At 37.4% G+C, this 20,850-nt stretch overlaps 1 protein-coding gene across 2 annotated transcripts in view; it reads left to right on the forward strand.

The window, feature by feature from the left end:
* The window catches only part of CCNY (cyclin Y), a 138,142-nt gene extending 121,887 nt beyond the window's left edge, over nt 1-16,255 (forward strand). For both annotated transcript variants that reach the window (XM_058180989.1, XM_058180990.1), the window contains exons 6-10: nt 2,609-2,666; nt 2,812-2,931; nt 10,652-10,818; nt 12,433-12,595; nt 13,574-16,255. In XM_058180989.1, the coding sequence (XP_058036972.1) occupies nt 2,609-2,666; nt 2,812-2,931; nt 10,652-10,818; nt 12,433-12,595; nt 13,574-13,690 (625 nt within the window). In that variant the 3' untranslated portion in view covers nt 13,691-16,255. The remainder of the gene's footprint in view (nt 1-2,608; nt 2,667-2,811; nt 2,932-10,651; nt 10,819-12,432; nt 12,596-13,573) is intronic.
* The last annotated feature ends 4,595 nt before the right edge of the window (nt 16,256-20,850 follow it).

The raw sequence follows: 20,850 nt of genomic DNA on the forward strand, positions 1-20,850 counted from the left end.
TGGCAGTAGGCGGTCCCGTAAATATCCTGGCCCTAAGCCATGGAGCGCTTTAAAGGTGATAACAAGTACCTTGAAGTGAACCGGAAGACCACTGGGAGCCAGTGCAGATTACGCAGGAGGGGTGTTATATGGGAGCCACAAGGAGCTCCCTCTAATATATAGCTCCCTCTAATATAATTTTAATTAGATGTGCCATTTTATTTTATTGCCTTTGCTATTTCCCTCCCCCCCTCCCCCGATAATTAATTGTGGGATTGGTGGACAGAGTCACCAAACATCAACTGAGCAAAAAACAAATTGCTTGAGGTTACCTCTTCTAGTCCTCTACTCCTCTACCCACAATAAAAAACCTTATGCCACCAGACTCCAAATTTTAAACTACGCCAACTTCAGTCTGACCTAAGCATAATACATAAAATTATCTACCACAATGTCCTACCTGTCAATGACTACTTCAGCTTCAACCACAAGCAAATAATAGATACAAACTCAAGGTAAACCGCTCCAAACTCGATTGCAGAAAATGTGACTTCAGTAACAGAGTGGTCAATGCCTGGAATGCACTACCTGACTCTGTTGTTTCTTCCCCAAACCCCCAAAACTTTAAGCTTAAACTGTCTACTGTTGACCTCACCCCATTCCTAAGAGGTCTATAAGGGGCGTGTCTAAGTGCACCGGCGTGCCTACCGTCCCTGTCCTAATACTCCCTTTTACTTACTCTTTTCATGTATCCAAATTACATTTATACTTTTACCTGTTATCTTATATATGATTGACAAAATAAATAAATAAAATAGATAGATGATAGATGATAGATAGATAGATAGATAGATAGATAGATAGATAGACAGACAGACAGACAGACAGACAGACAGACAGACAGACAGACAGACCGACAGACCGTTAGGATGGATCCTGCTGGAAGACTTCCTGTTTCTTTTGTTGTTTGTCTTGACCACTTTTTTAACCACCTTAGATTACACTTATCCATTTAATTTGTTAAAAGATATCAAGTAGATTGTGGCGCCTACTAGGCAGCTTAGGTATTGTTTGTAGACATTGATGCTCATAGTTGATGGCAGACATACCGTAACTGGCAGCTGTGGGAAAACATAGACCTCTAAAATCCTTTAGTTCTCCAAGTCGCTTCTGTCCTTCTGCCATGAAATTATATGGACTTCCCACTGATCTCATTTCAAAGGAGTACCTTTTTAAATTCACTTGAATCCCATCTTCCAAGTGGAAGTTTTGTCCAACATTTGTACCTCTGCAAACATAAATGTTACTGAACTAGCATCCGTGGAGGGTGGACAGAAGATACACTTACACTCCCTATAATCTTCCTCTCCTTTCAAGATTCTTCTGCCCCCATTTACTGTAGGGTATTTTGTACCCTACAGTACCTTTTGTACTTACGTAGGGTACTTACGTAGGGTACAAAATACGACCTAAAGACGGGTGCTGTGACCGTAATTTTGAGGACTTGGGAGAAAAATTGAACATGAGTAGTCAACAGAGAAGACTAGTATTTTCAAAAAAACGAGCAGAAGTTTTCTGAATCTGATTATCCTTGTCGCAGACTGATGTAAATGTGCCCTCTACTGTTACCTTGCAAGTATTGTAACATTCCCTAATCAGTAACGATCTACCCATGTAAGAGAGATCATCTATGGTCAACCAAAAGTCTAATTTACCTTCCATTCTTCCTGCTGTGATCATCAGCTACATGCTGATTGAACAAAGCTCACCAGCAGTTTATAAAGGCAACCACTCCTGCTAAGCAATTATTCTGTCGGATAGAATAAAGCGCTCCTGTGTGGCAACTGACCCCATAATTATATTTTAGTATTTCTACTTACATTGGCATATAATGAAAGCAATGGATGGCAGAAAGTTTAAAGTGCTTTAGTGCTTTTTTGATAAATTATTCTTTAAAGTGCATTCTTGTTCCTATCCTCCATCCCTCCCATCCCTTGGTTTGATAGGGGAGACAATATGTAAGTAAAGCAAAACGATGCATTCAGTGATGGTTCCAAGCTTCTTTAGGGTCATAGGATTGGGTTGGAAATAGCTTTGGATTCCAAAAAAGGGTATATACCAATCTATTTAAAAAACCCACCATTGAATTGAAAGAAAGAAAGGAAAAGCTGTACTGTTTTTCCCCTGTCTGGTCAGTAAGATGTCCTTGAGACTCACTCTTTCATTTTATTTTATTAAATTTTATTTTAAAATTTCAAAACAACTTTCATTTTTTGAATAAAGAGATTTTACCCTTTCTTGTATTCTGTTGTAGAGTGAGTTTAACTAAGTGCCATATTTCTTTGCTTGACAGGCTGTAGCATCTGGAGAGCTTAACTCTATCTATATTTTTGTTTTTGCAAATGTCCTTCACGTCTAAATAGCTTGGTACATAAGTGAGGACTGATTCATTCTTTTCCAGTCCTGGCATACCCCCAGTAGTTTTCCATGGACAAATGTAGAAAGTCTACTTTTCAATATAGTATTCTAGATCAGCTATTTTTATAGGACTTCAAGAAGTGTTTCTTTCCATTTCTGTTTGTTCAGTAAAATTACCATTGATTCTTTTCTTTTCTTTCCCCTCTTCTAGGGACGTAGATGGAACAATGCTCCTAGATATTTTTGATGAAAATCTCCACCCCCTTTCGGTAAAACTCACTGACATAAGGACAGTAACAAAAATTTGGAATTTACAATATGGGTTCTGCTACTTCTCTGCCCTTTACATCTGCCACTTCTTTCCAAATTATGTGTAACATATTCTCATTTTTTAAAATAATATTATTTCCCCAGAAATCCGAAGTGCCACCCGATTATGACAAACATGAACCTGAACAAAAGCAGATTTATCGCTTTGTTCGGACGTTGTTCAGTGCTGCTCAGCTAACTGCCGAATGTGCTATTGTCACCCTGGTGAGTATACAAAAGATCATAGTTGAAATCCTTAAAACACAACTAATTTTAGATCCTCAGTTTAAGATTTATATTTGGAGTTAAGATCACATATCAGATTCACCTACCCATGACTTCATGTATAAAATAGATGTTGCAGGTGAGGCAAGATACATATAAATACTTACAGATACTTTTAGCTTTCATATACAGTACTGTGAATATACTTAACATTTGCTCACTATTTTCCTTGTCTTTTTATTTATTTATCAAATTTTTAAAACAGCCAAACTACCCCACAGAGGGGTTTTGGTGGGTAGATTCAACAGTTCTTACTTTTCCTAAATATTCACCTATCAACTGCAGACTAAATATTTTCAGCTATCTTTCTTTCTGAGATTCACAGTCCAAAATCTTTTTAACCCTGTTTTATTTTGCTATCTATATTAAGTGCAATATTTGCCCTGATCTCCCCAATAATCTGTGGGCCATACTGATAAATTTTGTTTATTAATTTTAAGGGATTCTGACTTTATTCTCATATACCAGATGGCCAAATATCTTAATATTAAGTCATACAGTTGTACAAAGCTTTTAAGTATATATGTTATTTTATTTTACTGACTTTATTGTTTTTCTCCTGATAATTAATTGTTGCATTAAACTGTTTCTGGTTTTTTTTTATTATAAAGACTTGTCAAAGACTGTAATAATGATATCTGAGTTTATTTGATTTTTGCAATATAGCATTGTAGTTCAATTCTTAAATTTCATATTTTTCCCTGTAGCATTTAAACAAACCTTTCCTTTCCTCCTTTCTGGAGAAATAATTGGTTTTGAAGGTTCTCAAGTTAAATAATAATTTTATTTTTAAGGAAGTTTGGGAAACATGTTATATGATTTACACAAGTTATTTCCAAAATACTTTTTCTAACAGGCAAGCTCAATAACTGGTAAGCTTTGGAGCATTTGGAGGTGTATTTCATCGTTATAGCACTTCTTTAAATAAAGTAGCTAGGAAAAAGAGAGCAGATTGGAACGATGGCACATAAGAAAAAGGAACGTGAAATCGTTGAAACTAGATCCCCATTCCACATTTGCAGTTACTATTTATGAGGAGATTTCATTTTTGTTGAGATAACTGGGGTCGCAAAAGGTTAAATCAATGGCTCCAATCTAGCTTACATTCTCTATCTTCATGTCTTCTATTAAAAAAGAAAAACAGCTGCTCTTTCAAACTGTGTGACAAGCATCATGTCTCCTTTGGGCTTTTGCTAACCTTTAACAGAGTGCCCCCTCCCCTTTAATTAAAATAACAAATCCAAACACTTGATTTTCTAGATCTATTTTGATCTGGATCTGGGTCTGGATCATAACATGAAGACCACATTTATTGTTCTGGATAGATAAATTCTCAAGAAGAGGGAATAGGGAATGCTTCCTTTTTCTTGGTGATATCATAGCAATTTTGGATAAAAGCAACCATACCATTCTTGTGGATCACATTAGAGAATTAAAGTTAGAGATGATATCTTGCCTTGGTTCTGTTCCTATGTTAAGAGTTCCCTTTGGTTTGTAAAGATGTTGAATCAACAGTTTTACAAATCACGAGAAATGTTTCTCAGAAGCTATGAAACTAGATGTCACCTCCATTCTACTTCTCTTTTCCATCATCATCAAAGTTGCCAAGCTTTGTAATTGGTTCTTGCTTGGACTAGATTGCAGATTAAGTGACAGTTTAATTCAGAGAATTCAGAGAGGTTGATGGCCTGGGAAGATATGTGGCCAACCAGTAGGGGCTGTTGCTGCCTTCAGAGTGGTACATTTCTTCCAGAGTTGAAATCTACTTACCTTCCTTACTGGTTTGGAAGTGCATGCACCCACATGCGTGTCACATGTGTTCACAGACCTGCGCATGCGCAAAACTTTCTGCGCATGCACAGAAGGTAAAAAACACATTACTTCCTGGTTAGAACCAGGAAGTAGTGACACCGGGTGTGTGGGCGGAACTTTGCTCCGCCATCGCTACCGGATCGCTGAACCAGCAGCTACGATCACTACCAGATCACATGATCCAGTCCGAACCATTAGCATTTCACTCCTGATTTCTTCCCATGAACGAACAAGTGCATATTTTGTGGATGCTTTTTGACCCTACTATGTCTTGAGAACTGTACAATAGTAAGCTTTAAATCATACAGTATATCACAGAAGTGAGTACACCCCCTCACCTTTTGTAAATATTTAAGTATATCTTAAATACACCTGAGAACTTGTATTACTAATGAGTCACATGATACCAGGGTAGGGAAACAGCTACTTGGGTCCCATTTGGACATTATCACTTAGGGGCGTACTCACTTTTGTTGCCACCAGTTTAGACATTAGTGGCTGTGTGTTGCATTATTTTGAGGGCACAGTACATTTACACTGTAATACAAGTTGTATATTCACTACTTAACGTTGTAGCCAAGTGTCATTTCTTCACTGTTGTCACATGAAAAGCTATATTTAAATATTTACAAAATGTGAGGGGGTATACTCACTTCTGTGATACTGTATATTCCCGATTTGTCAATGGTGCCTCTTCTTGGGGAAGTCTAATCTGACCACACTGGTCCATGTACTCTTTAGTACATATTTGGATTATATGTTTTTTAACTTTTAGTCTTCTTTTCACAGAAGCTGTTTTAGACAGCTATCTAGATTTTATCTTGATGCCATGTTTTATATATTTTTATTTATTAACTATTTATCTAATTTAGAATCCGCCCATTTCCCTCATAGAGGGATTCTGGGCAGGTCACAATTTTATGTACTATTTTATTTTGATTTTCATTTTGTTTTTGAAGTTTAATTGTTTTTACGATATTAATTCACGTCATTGACTTGATGTACTAAATATTGTAATCTCAAAATGGAATATAGAATATTGCATATAGATGCATCATACAGAAATTACTTAAACAACTCAAATTCTAACCCTAATCTTATTACAGGGGTGTTTGAAGAATAAAGGAATGGGGGGCAGTAGTGAAATTCAATTTTTTTTACTACTGGTTCTGTGGGTGTGGTGTGGCTTGGTGGGCGTGGCAGGGGATGCAAAATCTCCATTCCCACCCACTCTGGGACCAGCCAGAAGCTGTATTTTCCGGTTCTCCCAACTACTCAAAATTTCCTCTACTGGTTCTCCGAACTACTCAAAATTTCTGCTACCAGTTCTCCAGAACCTGTCAGAACCTACTGGATTTCACCCCTGAATGGGGGATGAAAAATACTGTTTTTGCCATCTTCTATTTGACCGAAATTTAAAATAAATAAAACAAAATAGATACATAAACCATAGGAGGAATAGTTAGAAAGGTCATAGATTTATTTTTCAGTGAGTTAGGGAACTTCCACACACAACAGATGTTACCATTAAAAAAATATTTTACTTCATTATTTTCCCTTCAGCCTTGATTTTTGTTGAGAACCATAATTCAGTGGTGAAATACTGGCCTTAAAAGATAACAACTCCCTGTTTGGCAGAGGCTGTAAAAAAATCCCATTTCTCTCCGAAAGAGAATTGTAACCACCATTGTATATAGTAAAGCAGTCTGCTTAAAACCACCCTGGTTTAGATTATCTCTTGATTCTGCAAAGTGGTATTGTTACTGCCTTTTGATTGATATTATACAAATGGGAGTGGGTTTTCAATACGCAGGATCCAAAAGATGTTATAGGTTGAAACTCTATATTTCTGAACTTGCGTATACATCAGCATGGCTTCCAGCAAACAGTATTGGACAACTTTCAAGGACATTAACAACAACTGATATTTATTTGAAGGACTGCTGGAATAACTGGCCCATGTAGGAGTCTGAGGTTTAAAAGGTTGAATCTAGGATAGGAGTTTCCTGTTATATTCCATTGCGACTGAAATAGTTTTGAAACATTTGGCAACTTATTGCAGAAAAGAGCACCGTCTTTGGGGATAATGTTTATGAAAGAACTGAATTTGCAGAAGTAAGGCTATTTTCCATTCCTCTTCAGGCTATTCCCTTCCATCTCAAACTTTAAATGAACAGAAAAAGTGTATCTGATTGCATGTAGGTAATCCAAGAAGAGCCAAACCAGAGATGGCTCTTCTCACTTCAGAATAAATTCCCACTATTGTATATTTGAATGGGATGTGGTGGTTCAGTGGGTAAGACGCTGAGCTTGTCGGTCGAAAGGTCAGCAGTTCAGTGGTTCGAATCCCTAGTGCCGCGTAACGGGGTGAGCTCCCGTTACTTGTCCCAGCTTCTGCCAACCTAGCACTTTGAAAACATGTAACAAAATGCAAGTAGAAAAATAGGGACCACCTTTGGTGGGAAGGTAACAGCATTCCATGCTCCTTTGGCATTGAGTCATGCTGGACACATGACACACGGAGACGTCTTCGGAGAGCGCTGGCTCTTTGGCTTTAAAACGGAGATGAGCACCGCCCGCTAGAGTCGGGAACAACTAGCACGTATGTGTGAGGGGAACCTTTACCTTTATTGTATATTTAAATCCTGCTATCTGTGGCTGTGTTTGTAAATTATTGGAATTGTTTAGCATACACATAATAGCCCTCTACCTATTACAAAGTTAGCATTAAATTAGAGTATTTTCAAAAGGTGGTTTTCTAGACTAAGGCATCAAGTTTCTCATGCATTTTTCCTCATTTATTCCAATGAGGATTGTTCTGACTTGCTTTAAATTCATGGTAAGTAGTAGAAACTGATGGAAATTTATAATTTAATTATTAAAATGAATTAGATGTTAATCCCTTTCTAGCTAATGAAGTTAAAATGGTATTTCTGCAATTCAGAACTGCCTTTGCATAACCCTCTGTTAAATCCAGCAGAATTTTTTATAGCTGAAATGGTCAGTGAGCTTATAATTTGCTTGAAAAGATAGCAAAAAAAGATCAGAGAAAGGACAGCATGATGAGTGACTATCTATGATTTTCATTAAATTCTTACAATTAAATTTGGTTTTAATATTATGAGAAAAAGACAGTCATAGCAATCGCAATAGTCCTTAAACTTATCTACCGCTTCACAGTGCTTTTACAGCCCTCGCTAAGCAGTTAACAGAATCAGCCTCTTGCCCCCAACAATTTGGGTCCCCGTTTTACCCACCTCGGAAGGATGGAAGGCTGAGTCAACCTTGAGCCTGGTGAGATTTGAACTGCCAAATTGCAGTCAGCCGGCAGTCAGTTGAAGTAGCCTGCAGTACTGCACTCTAACCACTGCACCGCCGCGGCTCATAAATAAGCATAATCTCTGGGGTGAAATGCTCCCAGTTCTCACCGAATCACCCAATCCAGTAGCAATGGCGGCAGGTAGTTTGGAGAACCGGTAGCAAACATCTCTGCCCTCCCCCCCCCGCCCCAGCTGAGCCACGCAATCATCAGAGGGTTGTTGTTGTTTTTTACTTTTAAAAGCACATTTTCTTCTGCCAAAAAAAAAGCTTTTAAAAGTTAAAAAAAAAACACCTCTGATGATCGCGCGGCTCAGCTGGGTGCTAGCCAAAAAACGAGGGGAGTCCGTTTTTCCTCCCAGCAGGCTGCCTGAAACCTGAAGCCTGCTGGGAGGAAAAATGGACTCCCCCCCCATTTTTGGGTGTGGCTAGCAGGCTTCAGGTAGGCTGGGAGGAAAAATGGGGTGTGGGGGGGTCATTTTTGAGAGAGAGAGAAAGGAGGGAGGAAGGCAAGGAAGGAAGGAAGGAGGAGAGGAAGGAAGGGATACAAACCTGGCACTAGATGCAGGTTCAGAGTGTAATCCAGGGCTGGAAGGGACCTGGAGGTCATCTAGTCTCCAACCTTGGTCACTTTAAGACTTGTGGACTTCAACTCTGGGAGTTGAAGTCCACAGTGGCCAAGGTTGGAGACCTGTCATCTAGTCCAACCCTTGCTCCAGCAGGACATTGTTAGTGAGTTTCTGTCTTTTGATCCCCCAGTCACATAGCCACGCCCAGCCAGTCACATGACCCCCCCACCAAGCCAGGCACCCCAAGCTACGCCCACAGAACTGGTAGCAAAAAAATTTAGATTTCACCCCTGCATAATCTATGTAAATTTTCTAAAGCTATTCAAAACTGCCACTTTCTATCCATTATATTGGGAGATAAGTCTGTGCTCTATTATACTTTTCATGTAGGCTTGTACATTCTCTTCTAGTAGTCATTCTACTTTTACCCTCTTTTTTGCTAATTTTCTTTTCTTCAATAATCATATTCCCCCTAGATCTGCTCTAGACCAAAGGTGTCAAAGTCACAACCCATGGCCCAGATGTGTCACTCACTGGCCACACCCACACCCAGTTTAACAAAGGGAAGAAAAGTTGCATTATGTAATGTGACAATGACATGTCGTTGCGAGTTTGACACCTCTGCTCCAGACACTACCAAAAATTGGTCTGTTTCACATCTTGCAGCAATATTGTACCTTCGCTTAAGTATTTCCTGCCCTCCTTCAGATTTCATGCTGTCTAGGTATTTTCAACGAGTAAATTCAAGTTTCAAGTAAATTCAGTTCATAGGCATATTGCACACTATTAGCCATACATCTAGATCAGGGGTGTCAAACGTAAAAGCATCGCGGGCTCTATTGCGATGTTTTTTGCCTTTGTGAATCAAGGTGGGTATGGCTTGCCTGGGCCGTATCCGGCCAGTGGGCTGCCATTTTGACAGGTCTGATCTAGATCAAGATTCGCCAACCTTGGCAACTTTAAGATTTGTGGAATTCAACTCCCGGAATTCCTCAGCCAGCCTGACTTACTGAGAAATTCTGGGAGTTGAAGTCTACAGGTCTTAAGATTGGAGGCACCTGATCTAGATCATCTGAAGACCCAATGACTAATCAAACCTGAGAATACCCCCCCCAGTTTTGAGCAAAAAAATCCAGCAGTGATTTCCAGGTAGAAACAAAACTAGATAAATTCTTTTCTTTAATTAAAATAAGTCAATTTCACCAGCTTGGAAAACTCCATCACTTTTTCATCCACTCTTCCATTGTGGGAATCAGTACGTCTTTCCACTTTTGTGCATATACAATTCTTGTTGCTGTCAGCTTATGCAGTACAATTACTTCTTGGGCATTGGCATGGCAGAATGAAAGCCTTCAGCTGTAGGGAATGGCAGTGGTGAAACAACATAATCTGTGGAGAGGCAAAGAGAAGAAGATTGATGAAAGCAGAGTTACAGCATCATGGCATAAAACCTTGCCCATTTTGTACATTACAGAATCACTATCCTTGTGATGCAATTCAGCTGCTTTTTAAAATTGCATTGTTAGATTTCTCCACCCCACCCCATATTGCCTTCTACTCTTAAATGTTGATTGCATTAACATCTTTGCTGATTTTCAGATGTTTTCTATGTAGGAGTTTGCAGATCAGTGAATAATCAAGGCTACTTCAGTACATCATCCATGGTAAACTTGTACTAGAAAAGCTTTTAAAGTAGTTATCATGCTGGTTATTTTTAAATATTGTTTATTACACCAAGTCTGAAATATTTACAGAAATCTGCAGTGAAAACTATAGGTTACAGTTGAATCTAAGTGTATGTTGTTAATGAACTGTGGCATATTATGAACTGGTTGTACAATTGGAAACAATTTACCATTTAAAGATCACTCAGGTAAGAGGGTATAATTGGATTTCCTCCCCCTTTTATTTCTATTCAGCTAGAGAAATGTATGAACTCTTACTTTCATATGTCTTTTCAGGTATATCTTGAAAGATTGCTAACTTATGCAGAGATAGATATTTGTCCATCAAACTGGAAAAGAATTGTGCTTGGCGCAATTCTACTTGCATCCAAAGTTTGGGATGACCAAGCTGTGTGGAATGTGGACTACTGTCAGATCCTGAAAGATATCACAGTTGAAGACATGTGAGTTTATTGTTCTGTCCCATCTTTGCTTATTTGTTTGATAACAGATACAATGAGAAAGTTTTTGAAGAGGCTGAGAAATTTATTTATTTATTAAATCTCTTTGCCGCCCATGTCATTTTGGAATAACTCTGAGTGGCTTACAATATTAGAAATAAAATAACCTCTAGACATACAGAGCAGTATGACTAATAAAAGGCAATTCAGTTTGGGAACAAAGAACATTGGGGAACAAGAGATTAAAATTTTCATGAATTCAATGGAATGAATGGAATAGAATATGAATGGAATGGAATATGAATGAGATGGGTCGGAACAGAACAGAACAGAGCAGAATAGAGTAGAACAGATCAGTTGTTAGGTAAATCACATAGTCATTTAGCAAATCAAACTTTCCCCATTGACTTTGCTTGTTGGAAGCTGTCTGGAAAAGTTGTGAATGATGATCACATGATCCTAGGATGAAATATATGCCAGTTCCCAAGCACAATAATTTTGATCATGTGACCATGGAGATGCTGCGCTGGTTGTAAATGTGAAGACTAGACATAAGTCACTATTTTCAGTGTGGTAACTTTGAATGGTAATTAATTGAATTGTCATAAATTGAGGGCAACTTGTAAATATAAATACATAAGATAAACAATGTTAGATCCAACCAAATTAGCTGAACCTAGATTCTGTTGGATAAATGAATTAAGGTTTAGGTCATAATGAAATAAATTTAACTAACTTAGTCTATGTCTAACATTTCTAATGTATTGCAGTATACTGGTCCTTCCATTGAGGGCTTGTATACTGCATGAGTCAAAAAGAGGGCTGTGAAAATATTTACAGACCCCTCGCATCCTGGACATAAACTGTTTCAACTCCTACCCTCAAAACGACTCTATAGAGCACTGCACACCAGAACAACTAGACACAAGAACAGTTTGAATGCCATCACTCTGCTAAACAAATAATTCCTTCAACACTGTCAAACTATTTAGTAAATCTGCATTACTATTTAGTAAATCTGCACTACTATTAATCTTCTCCTTGTTCCCATCACCCATCTCCTTCCACTTACGACTGTATGACTGTAACTTTGTTGCTCGTATCCTTACGATTTATATTGATATTGATTATTTCTTGATTGCTTATTTGTAGCCTATGACTATCATTAAGTGTTTGTACCTTATGATTCTTGATGAACGTATCTTTTCTTTTATGTATACTGAGAGCATATGCACCAAGACACATTCCTTGTGTGTCCAATCACACTTGGCTAATAAAAAATTCTATTCTATTCTGATAAATAAACAGGCAAAAACTTGTCAATTCCTGCAAACCATAAGTAAGAATAGGATAGGTATGTTTCTAGTGAAGAGTGCAATATTCCATCATATTATATAGTTAATGATTAGGAAAGAACATCTTTTTCATTTAAACATATAAGGAAGATAAGCACAAAGTGAAGAAAGCTTAACTTTGAAAGAGTTTGCTATAAAAAAAACCTGTTACATTTTATTTGTTTTTGCTTCACTCAGTTCAGCCTCTTATGAGTTGTGGCAAATAAAAATTTTGTACTTTTATTTTTGTACTGTAAATTTTGTACTTTTCTTTATTTCTCAGGAATGAATTGGAACGCCAATTTCTTGAGTTGTTGCAGTTCAACATCAATGTTCCCTCAAGTGTTTATGCTAAGTATTATTTTGATTTGCGCTCCTTAGCAGAAGCAAACAACCTGAGTTTTCCTCTAGAACCTCTCGGCAGGGAAAGAGCATATAAACTCGAGGTGAGAGTTTATCATCTCGCCTTTTGAACAATACAATAAGTCCTCCTTTTATTTTACACCAATTCCCAAATGCATCAAATTATAACTTCATTTGTTATCACCAGAAAGTATTGATTGATGCCAATTTGCTACCTTGAGAGTTAAAAATACTACCCATTATTCTCTACTCATTTCCCAAACCATGTAGAGATTTCTGCAGAGTATACTGGGAATAATTTATTGATTCATTCATGTCTTGGTTTCCAAATGGACTGTTTAAAAGAAATTCTATAAAGTTTAAACTAGGGGTGAAATCCAGTAGGTTCTGACAGGTTCTGGAGAACCGGTAGCAGAAATTTTGAGCAGTTTGGAGAACTGGTAGCGGAAATTTTGAGTAGTTTGGAGAACCGGCAAATACCACATCTGGGTGGCCCTAGAGTGGGGTGGGAATGGAGATTTTGCAATATCCTTCCCTTGCCATGCCCACCAAGCCACACCATGCCCACCAAGCCATGCCCACAGAACTGGTAGTAAAAAAAAAAATTGGATTTCACCACTGTTTAAACCAAACAACCATTATGTGTTTCGGCAGTACGGTGAAGAGGGTGGGGTTTTCTCAGCTTTTTCAAGACCTGGAGAAAGGAAAGATAGATTTCTTTGATAGATTTATGTCCTATCACTTCTATGGGAGCATCCATAGCATTCCATCTTCTGCTTCTTCTTGATCCTGTGGAGTAAATTGGGAGTAAGTTGGGCTAGAAAATGATGAATGGCCCAAAGTTATCCAAACATCTGCCTTAACTGGAATGTGATCCAGGTCCTGGTTCAATATTTTAGCTACTGGATCCCATGCATTTGTGTTATAAGAATATATTCTGCATCAAATACCACTATCTTGGCACATGCTGGGATATGTCATAATGGTGGAGGACCTACTCTGAATCTGGAGGTTTTGCCAAATCAAGTAATTGTGTATGCTCATTCTCCATTCTCTTACAGGCCATTTCTCGCTTGTGTGAAGATAAATATAAGGAATTCAGGAAATCTGCAAAGAAACGGGCAGTCAGTTCAGACAATCTGTCTGTAGTTCGATGGTCTCCTGCGGTTATCTCCTAACAGTGAAGTCTGTGATACAAGACTCTAGAAGTACTGTTTCTATCATCAACTTTGGGTGGGAGGGTTGGTTTTGGTGATTTATTTTTTCTGGGTTTTTTTCTTCTTATTTTTAGATCTGCCTTTACAGTGCCTCCCCTTTTGTGTAGCACACAAGAATAACTATAGGGACTCGTTAAAAAGAACTTCGAAAGAAAATTTGTTTTGTTGTTTATTACGACTCCTCTGTTTTTAATGGGGAGAAGGCAAATGCAAATATTGAAAAAATATTTCTGCAAAATATCCTGCTTAGCGAGGATGAAACCTCAGAAACCAATACAAGATCATTAAAGAGGAGGAGGAAGAATAAAGGCCCTTAACAGAAATAACGGCATGAAAACCAATGTCACAAAAGAAGGTTGTAAGAAAGACGTTGGACATATTTTGAGACCCTCTTCAATATCTTCTAGTGGTTTCACATTCTTTTTTGTTTTTTGATTGAGTTTGCTTTCTCTTCTGTAACAACCATGGAGAAGGCAGTGCCTGTGGTAGCACAACATGAGCCTCTGATTAGAGATCCTGTTCCTTTTTCCCCTACACTTTTGATGTGCTTTTGTTCATAAGCTGTTTAATTAGCCTTTTGCCTCTTAATTCTTATGGATATTGTTGTTTCTTGTGTGCTTTTACTATATTTTTGGGGAAACTGATTGATTGACAGTGCTGAACCCAAAGTATATAAGATCAGGTGATTGATCATAATTTTATTTTCCTCTCTCTTTCTCTCTCTCCTTTTTTAATTTATAGCAACCGGTGTCATGATGTTGCCCATGAGGTGCATTTTCAGTACTGGTGCTTTGTATTATATGTAGTTGCATGTGCCTTCCTTCCTACCTTTTTTCAGATGGGTTTATTTTTTCTTACTGTAAAGACAGAGATGTTAAAAGGATTCAGGTGACAGTGAAGCTTGGGCCAACATTCAGACATTGCTTTAGATAGAATAGTTCTTTTGCAAGATTTTTTTTTTTAATTTTTAAACGTTTAGAGATTAGATAGAGTCAAGGGAGAGAAATGCAACGAAAGAGTGAGAGTAAGAATCTTCTTTTGTATGGCCCAAATAGTTGATTTTCTTCACTTCCTGGTTTAATGTTGCAAGCAATAGCCTTGAAAGTTTTTTATATGTTTACTTTAAATGGAAATCAATCTGTTTATATATAAAAGAGAAAAAAAAAACTAAAAAAAAGTTTTTTGTTTGAGGATCCATAGAAGAAGAAAAAAGAAAAGAAAAGAGAAGAATTATATGTGTATGTGTTACACATGCACATCCATACATGCATAATACATGCGGGGGCATGAGAGTGTGTGTGTATAATGAAAACAAGTGTTTTATCACAGATTAGATTTTGGAATAAAGATGAGGTGTTTTTTTTCAGTGTAGGTGCTTATAGGAATTTAAACGAAATGCAAACTGTGAAGAAAATTGTATTGCTTTGTTGATTATTTTTTAAAACTGGTTTTTCATCCTTCCTATCTTTTAATGGGATAAGCAAATCAAATACCGTATATCTACGGTACTTGTGCTCTATACAAATAATTGAGTTTGCACATGTGAGAAAGGTGCCATACAGAAAACCAAGCAATCAGCCAAAACCAGCTTCAGTATCATGACTTCTGGGATTCACTTGTCAAGGGATGTTTTGATGATGTTGGTTTTGCTTTTTGTGTATTGCTTCAGCAAAACAGAGAAAGCATATTTCACCAAGAATTTTCCTTCCTGCATCTCCTTACTCTCCCTTGCACTTCATAGCTTCCAGGCATTTAATAAAGGATCTTGTTTAGGCTAAACATCTATCACTATATTCCAGAATTATTTCCATTAGTTTCGGTAGCAGCACAAGGAGACAAGCATATTGATATGGATCCCATTAAGCCTTAAAACCATGATCACAGGTAGTTGTAGGCAACATAATACCCGTATTTTCATGAAAGAATACATTCATGTGGCTTAATTTTGGAACGAAGGAACACATTCCTGCCCTTAAAGGCCTGGAATCAAGGAGCTTTAAGTTAAGGACTCTTTGCTCTCTTTTTTTTAAATGGGTTTTTTTAAAAGTGTCTTTTAATTTCAGGAAAATAGCAAAGTGAGAGAAAAGAATTTCCACCTTTAAATTGAAGTGGACTAGATCTACATGGCTAAAAACAATTGCTTTATTGAGATTTTGCAGAACATTTTTTTTTCAGCAAAAAAAAATATTGAGGTGGATTTAGAGAAAGCATGACAGAAAGAGAAAAAGTTTGTTTTATGTAAAGTTTTCAATGAATTTATTCTAATTTTGTGAAGTTTATTAAACAACCTTAAAGATTGTATAGTCTGTTTATTGTATGTATGTACATACAGTCTGATACTTAAGATTTCAAGTGGATTCCATAAAACCTTGCTCAGTCTTGTTTAGACTGTTGGATATTGTTTTAGCTTTGTGCACTGGATTCTACCTCTGTATAGGAGAATTTTCCACATTCTTCAACTAGTACTGATTCTGTGATTTAACTTGGTTATGTTTCTTGCACTACAAATTAAAAAAAAGGAAATCTGTTAAATATGGTGTTTTCTCATTATTAATATTACGTTATTTTAAGCTGCGTCACTTTTAAAAATGCTTTCAAAATATAATTCTTATAAGAATAATAACTCTGTTTTACTTGGCCAGGGTTGAAATGCTCCCAGTTTGGACCAGATTGCCCGATCCGGTAGCGATGGCGGCGGGTAATTGGGAGAACCAGTAGCAAAAATCCCTGCCCCTCCCCCATGCCCAGCAGAGCTGCACAATCATCAGAGGTTTTGTTTTTTACTTTTAAAAGTAAAAACTTTTGGCTGAAAAGATGCTTTTAAAATTTAAAAAAGAAAGCCTCTGATGCTCATGCGGCTCAGCTGGAATCGTCAGAGGCTTTTAAAAGCATTTTTTTAACAACTTCTTCGGCTGAAGTGGTGGTAGAAAAAATGCTTTTAAAAGGCTCCTCTGACAATCCCAGCTGAGTTGCCTGATCATCAGAAGCTTTTTTTTTCTTTTAAAGGCAAAATGCTTTTAAAAGTTAAAAAATGCTTTCAGCGGAAGAGGTTGTAGAAAAAATGCTTTTAAGAGTAAAAAACAAAGTTGGTCACGCCCACCTAGTCACATTGCACACACCCCACCAAGCCATGCCCACAGAACCGGTAATAATTTACTATGCAGATTGGAAGATTGTCAGGTATCCAAGTCACACCCCCAACGAAAGAAAATTCCGAGGCTTGGGTTTCCTCAAAGTTCCATTTTATTAAAGATAACATATTGGCACATCTGGGAAAACCTGAATTCCATCTTTTTTGTTGGGCCTTCAGATATGAACAGTGTTCCATGCGCTTTGATGTATTGTCATGCTGGCCACATGACCACAGAAATGATTTTGATCAATGCTGGGTCCCTTAGCTAATAAAAAGGAGATGAGCACTGTGACTGGATGGGGAAACATTTATCTTTTATAAGAATAGATCTGTAAATCAGTTGCAGTATTTATTTTTTGCATTGCCAAAAATTGCAAAAAAAACCCATGTTTTTCCAAAAAGGCTTATTACACTGTTCTGATAAAATTCTGTTTCCCACATTCCCAAATTAAACCATTCTTTAACTCATTAATTCATTATTATGAATTAATATTAATTAATTCATTAATATTAATGAATTACGGTAGATTTATACATATGGCTAATTATACATATGGCTAATAAAAAAATTCTGCAGATGTTCTTTGTGGAATAGATACTAATGGCATAACCAATTGTGTGTGTTGAGCTTTCTGCATATTAAGAGCTTGTGGGCAAAAAAATCATGTCACAAGGTATTGCTCAGTAGCAACTTTATGGCTACAAAAAAATATATCATACAACTGTACCTGGATACTAAGGAGAAATGGTAGAAATCATTGGATAACAGAATAAAATTCCCATAGGTTGAAACATACAGGTTCATATCAGGCTGGCTCTGAGTCTTGGCAAACAATATACCTTTGGGCAAATAAATGACAATGTAATCTAAGACATAGAGAGGCACAGATTCTCTCCATTTCTTTTCTACCATAGATATTTCTTCCTCGGCAGTCAAGATGGAGTAGAGATGGGTAGGTGAAAGGCTGAGGAGTGGGACGTAGGAGAAGGGTTGAATCTCTGGATTTTAAAATCAAGAATTCTTAGGAAAAGTTGCCAGCTAAGACTCAAAACAATGTACAGGAACTTCACTTTTTTTGTGAGATGCAGACCAGACCAGTAAAGCAATTCCACTTTATTGCAAAGCTACATTAACAGAACCTTGAAAAACGGGGGGGAAAACACAACCCTGAAAATTTATTCTCCTGCTCTTACCTTTATGACCTGATAATAATAGTATTACTCAACAGTTACTCAATAGTAGTAACTGTGAGAGGGATCTTGGAGTCCTAGTGGACAACCATTTAGATATGAGACAGCAGTGTGCAGCAGCTGCGAAAAAGCCAACACAGTTCTGGGCTGCATAAACAGAGGGATAGAATCAAGAACACATGAAGTGTTAATTCCACTTTATAATGCCTTGGTAAGGCCACACTTGGAATATTGCATTCAGTTTTGGTCGCCATGATGTAAAAAAGATGTCGAGACTCTAGAAAGAGAGCAGAGAAAAGCAACAAAGATGATTAGGGGACTGGAGACTAAAACATGAAGAATGGTTGCAGGAATTGGGTATGTTTAATGAAAAGAAGGACTAGGGGAGACATGATAGCAGTGTTCCAATATCTCAGGGGTTGCCACAAAGAAGAGGGAGTCAAACTATTCTCCAAAGCACCTGAAGGCAAGACAAGAAACAATGGGTGAAAACTAATCAAGGAGAGAAGCAACTTAGAGTTAAGGAGAAATTTCCTGACAGAACAATTAATCAGTGGAACAACTTGCCTGCAGAAGTAGTGAATGCTCCAACACTGAAAATTTTTAAGAAAATATAGGATAACCATTTGTCTGAAATGGTGTAGGGTTTCCTGTGTGGGTAGGGGGTTGGACTAGAAGACCTCCAAGGTCCCTTCCAACTCTGTTATTATTATTATTACAATTTAGAGAGGGTCGCTCCTGAGCGTCTTGCTCCATCCACTATGCAGTCGTGGCCTATGTTCCCGAGGTCATTTCTACATACCATTAACAGATGTTCATTACAGACAATTATACAGTAAGCCTTATATTTGTGAAGAGCCTAGTGTTGCTTCAGTCATGCCACTTAGAGGGTACCAATTTCATTAAGGAAGTGAAAATATTCTTATTAAAATGAAAATAAGGAATAAGAAAAATAACTGAAATAAGGAAACAGAAGAAAAATGCCCAAATAATGCACACAAACTTTATTTCAAAGGCCTGTTAAACTTTATAAAAAGTAGAATTCTACTGCCTTGCATATTTTTAGATAAGAAGTACAATTTGTTTTCTGGGAAAGGATAACTGCTAGCCACAGTTTTTCATTCTTGTTGGTCATTTCAAAACATAAATTTACTAAGTATTAAATACTCAGGTTTACTCCCACTGAATGAGAAAGACATAACACTCATATCTGGAACAAACTTATCTTATATTGTGTTTTCTCTTCTTTCAGTCTTTAATATGAGTGGATACTGTTTTGAATTCTTTGAGCCAAAAGCAGAGTTTCTGTGCAGGCACAGTTCTCATCTATATACGTAGGAAAGACGGTTCAAGGAAAAACAATTTTATGGCAAGCTGATTTGTTTTGGGTATCCTGACTCTTTACCTTCATCTTTCAGTGTTTGGCTTTCTGGCAAAAAAAGAAACCAAACCAAAACCCTGAGGATCTTGGTACCACTGTCAGAATTCCATCCTTCTATCTCTCAAATCCAGAACTAAAAAACACATCAAACAGTTTCTTCACAAAGTTAAGTCCCATATGCATTGAATTTCCCTCATTTTAATATTGCAGAAGGTTTCAAATGTATAAAACACTCTTACTTTACTTCTGCCTTTATTCAATGTGAATAAATTGTGCATCAGCAAATCAGCAAAAATCTATGGAGATTCTCAGTCATCCAAGTCATGGTTGTTCTAAAGGTGGGTTTTTCCACCCCCAAAAAAGGCAACTGGGAATTCTTTATTTTTCTATGAAAACATTTCATTTCTCAACCAACAAGCTTCCTCGGTTCTGAAGAAGATTTTCCTTGAATGAGAGGCTTAATGCCAAAGAAAAACAAAGTCCAGTTTGAAAAAGCACCTTTGGGAAAAATCATTAAAAAGATCATAAATTGTACTTATATGAATATGGGGTTCTGCAGATGACTAAATGTGGGCTAGTTGTTGTGCATCTGAAATGAAGCCACATAACTACAGCAGGGTGCTGATCTTTGGAAGTAGATCATAAGTACCTTTAGAGGTTCCCTTGTAACATTGAATGGCTGCTAAGTGACTGGTCATAAGTCAATCACTACAGTCAATCAGAAGTTAGAGAAATTAAAACCCTCCTCTTTGTTCCTAAAGTTTGGGTTACCCAACATTTGAAATGTTCAGTCAGGTGATCCAATTTTTTTATTTCAAAATATTTTGGCTTGAATTCCGATCAGTCATTCTGATCATACTGGAGATGTTCTGTGCTTCAAGCAACATGAAGTCTTTTTTTACTGAGAACTTGAGCTTGAAATACTTCTGGAAGGGTCAGAAAAATTGAAGCAGAGTGTTTCAAGCTCAAAATATTTCAAATCCATAATGTTTTGTGCGTTCCTAATGCTGGATAGGTCAAGCATCATCAAGTTTAGAGCTTTTTGTTGGGAAGAGAAGAAGCCATTATGGAAAAAGAAATATGTTGGGACACCCATGAATTCTGTGTCTCACTGCTTAATCCCACTGGCTTTAGGGAATTGCCTTTCATATCTGTTTCAAAGACATTGGCCACTACAGAGACAATATCATCAGGAGCCCTGGCAGCTGGTGTTGCTATATCCTCTTTCCTTGTGATACTCATTTCTATCGCCCGGGCAAAACAAGGCCTTGTTCTATTATTTCTTCTCTCAATTTATCTTTCATCGCTCAACTATCCCAGTAATTTTAGGAACCTGGAATGCCCCCAAGAGGGTAAGGAAAGCTGACAATAGCCAGGATAATCCCTGTTGCCTTTTGTCTTTTTGCAGTTGTTGGG

The sequence above is a fragment of the Ahaetulla prasina genome, chromosome 4 (genome assembly GCF_028640845.1).
Source record: "Ahaetulla prasina isolate Xishuangbanna chromosome 4, ASM2864084v1, whole genome shotgun sequence".
NCBI lineage: Eukaryota > Metazoa > Chordata > Lepidosauria > Squamata > Colubridae > Ahaetulla > Ahaetulla prasina.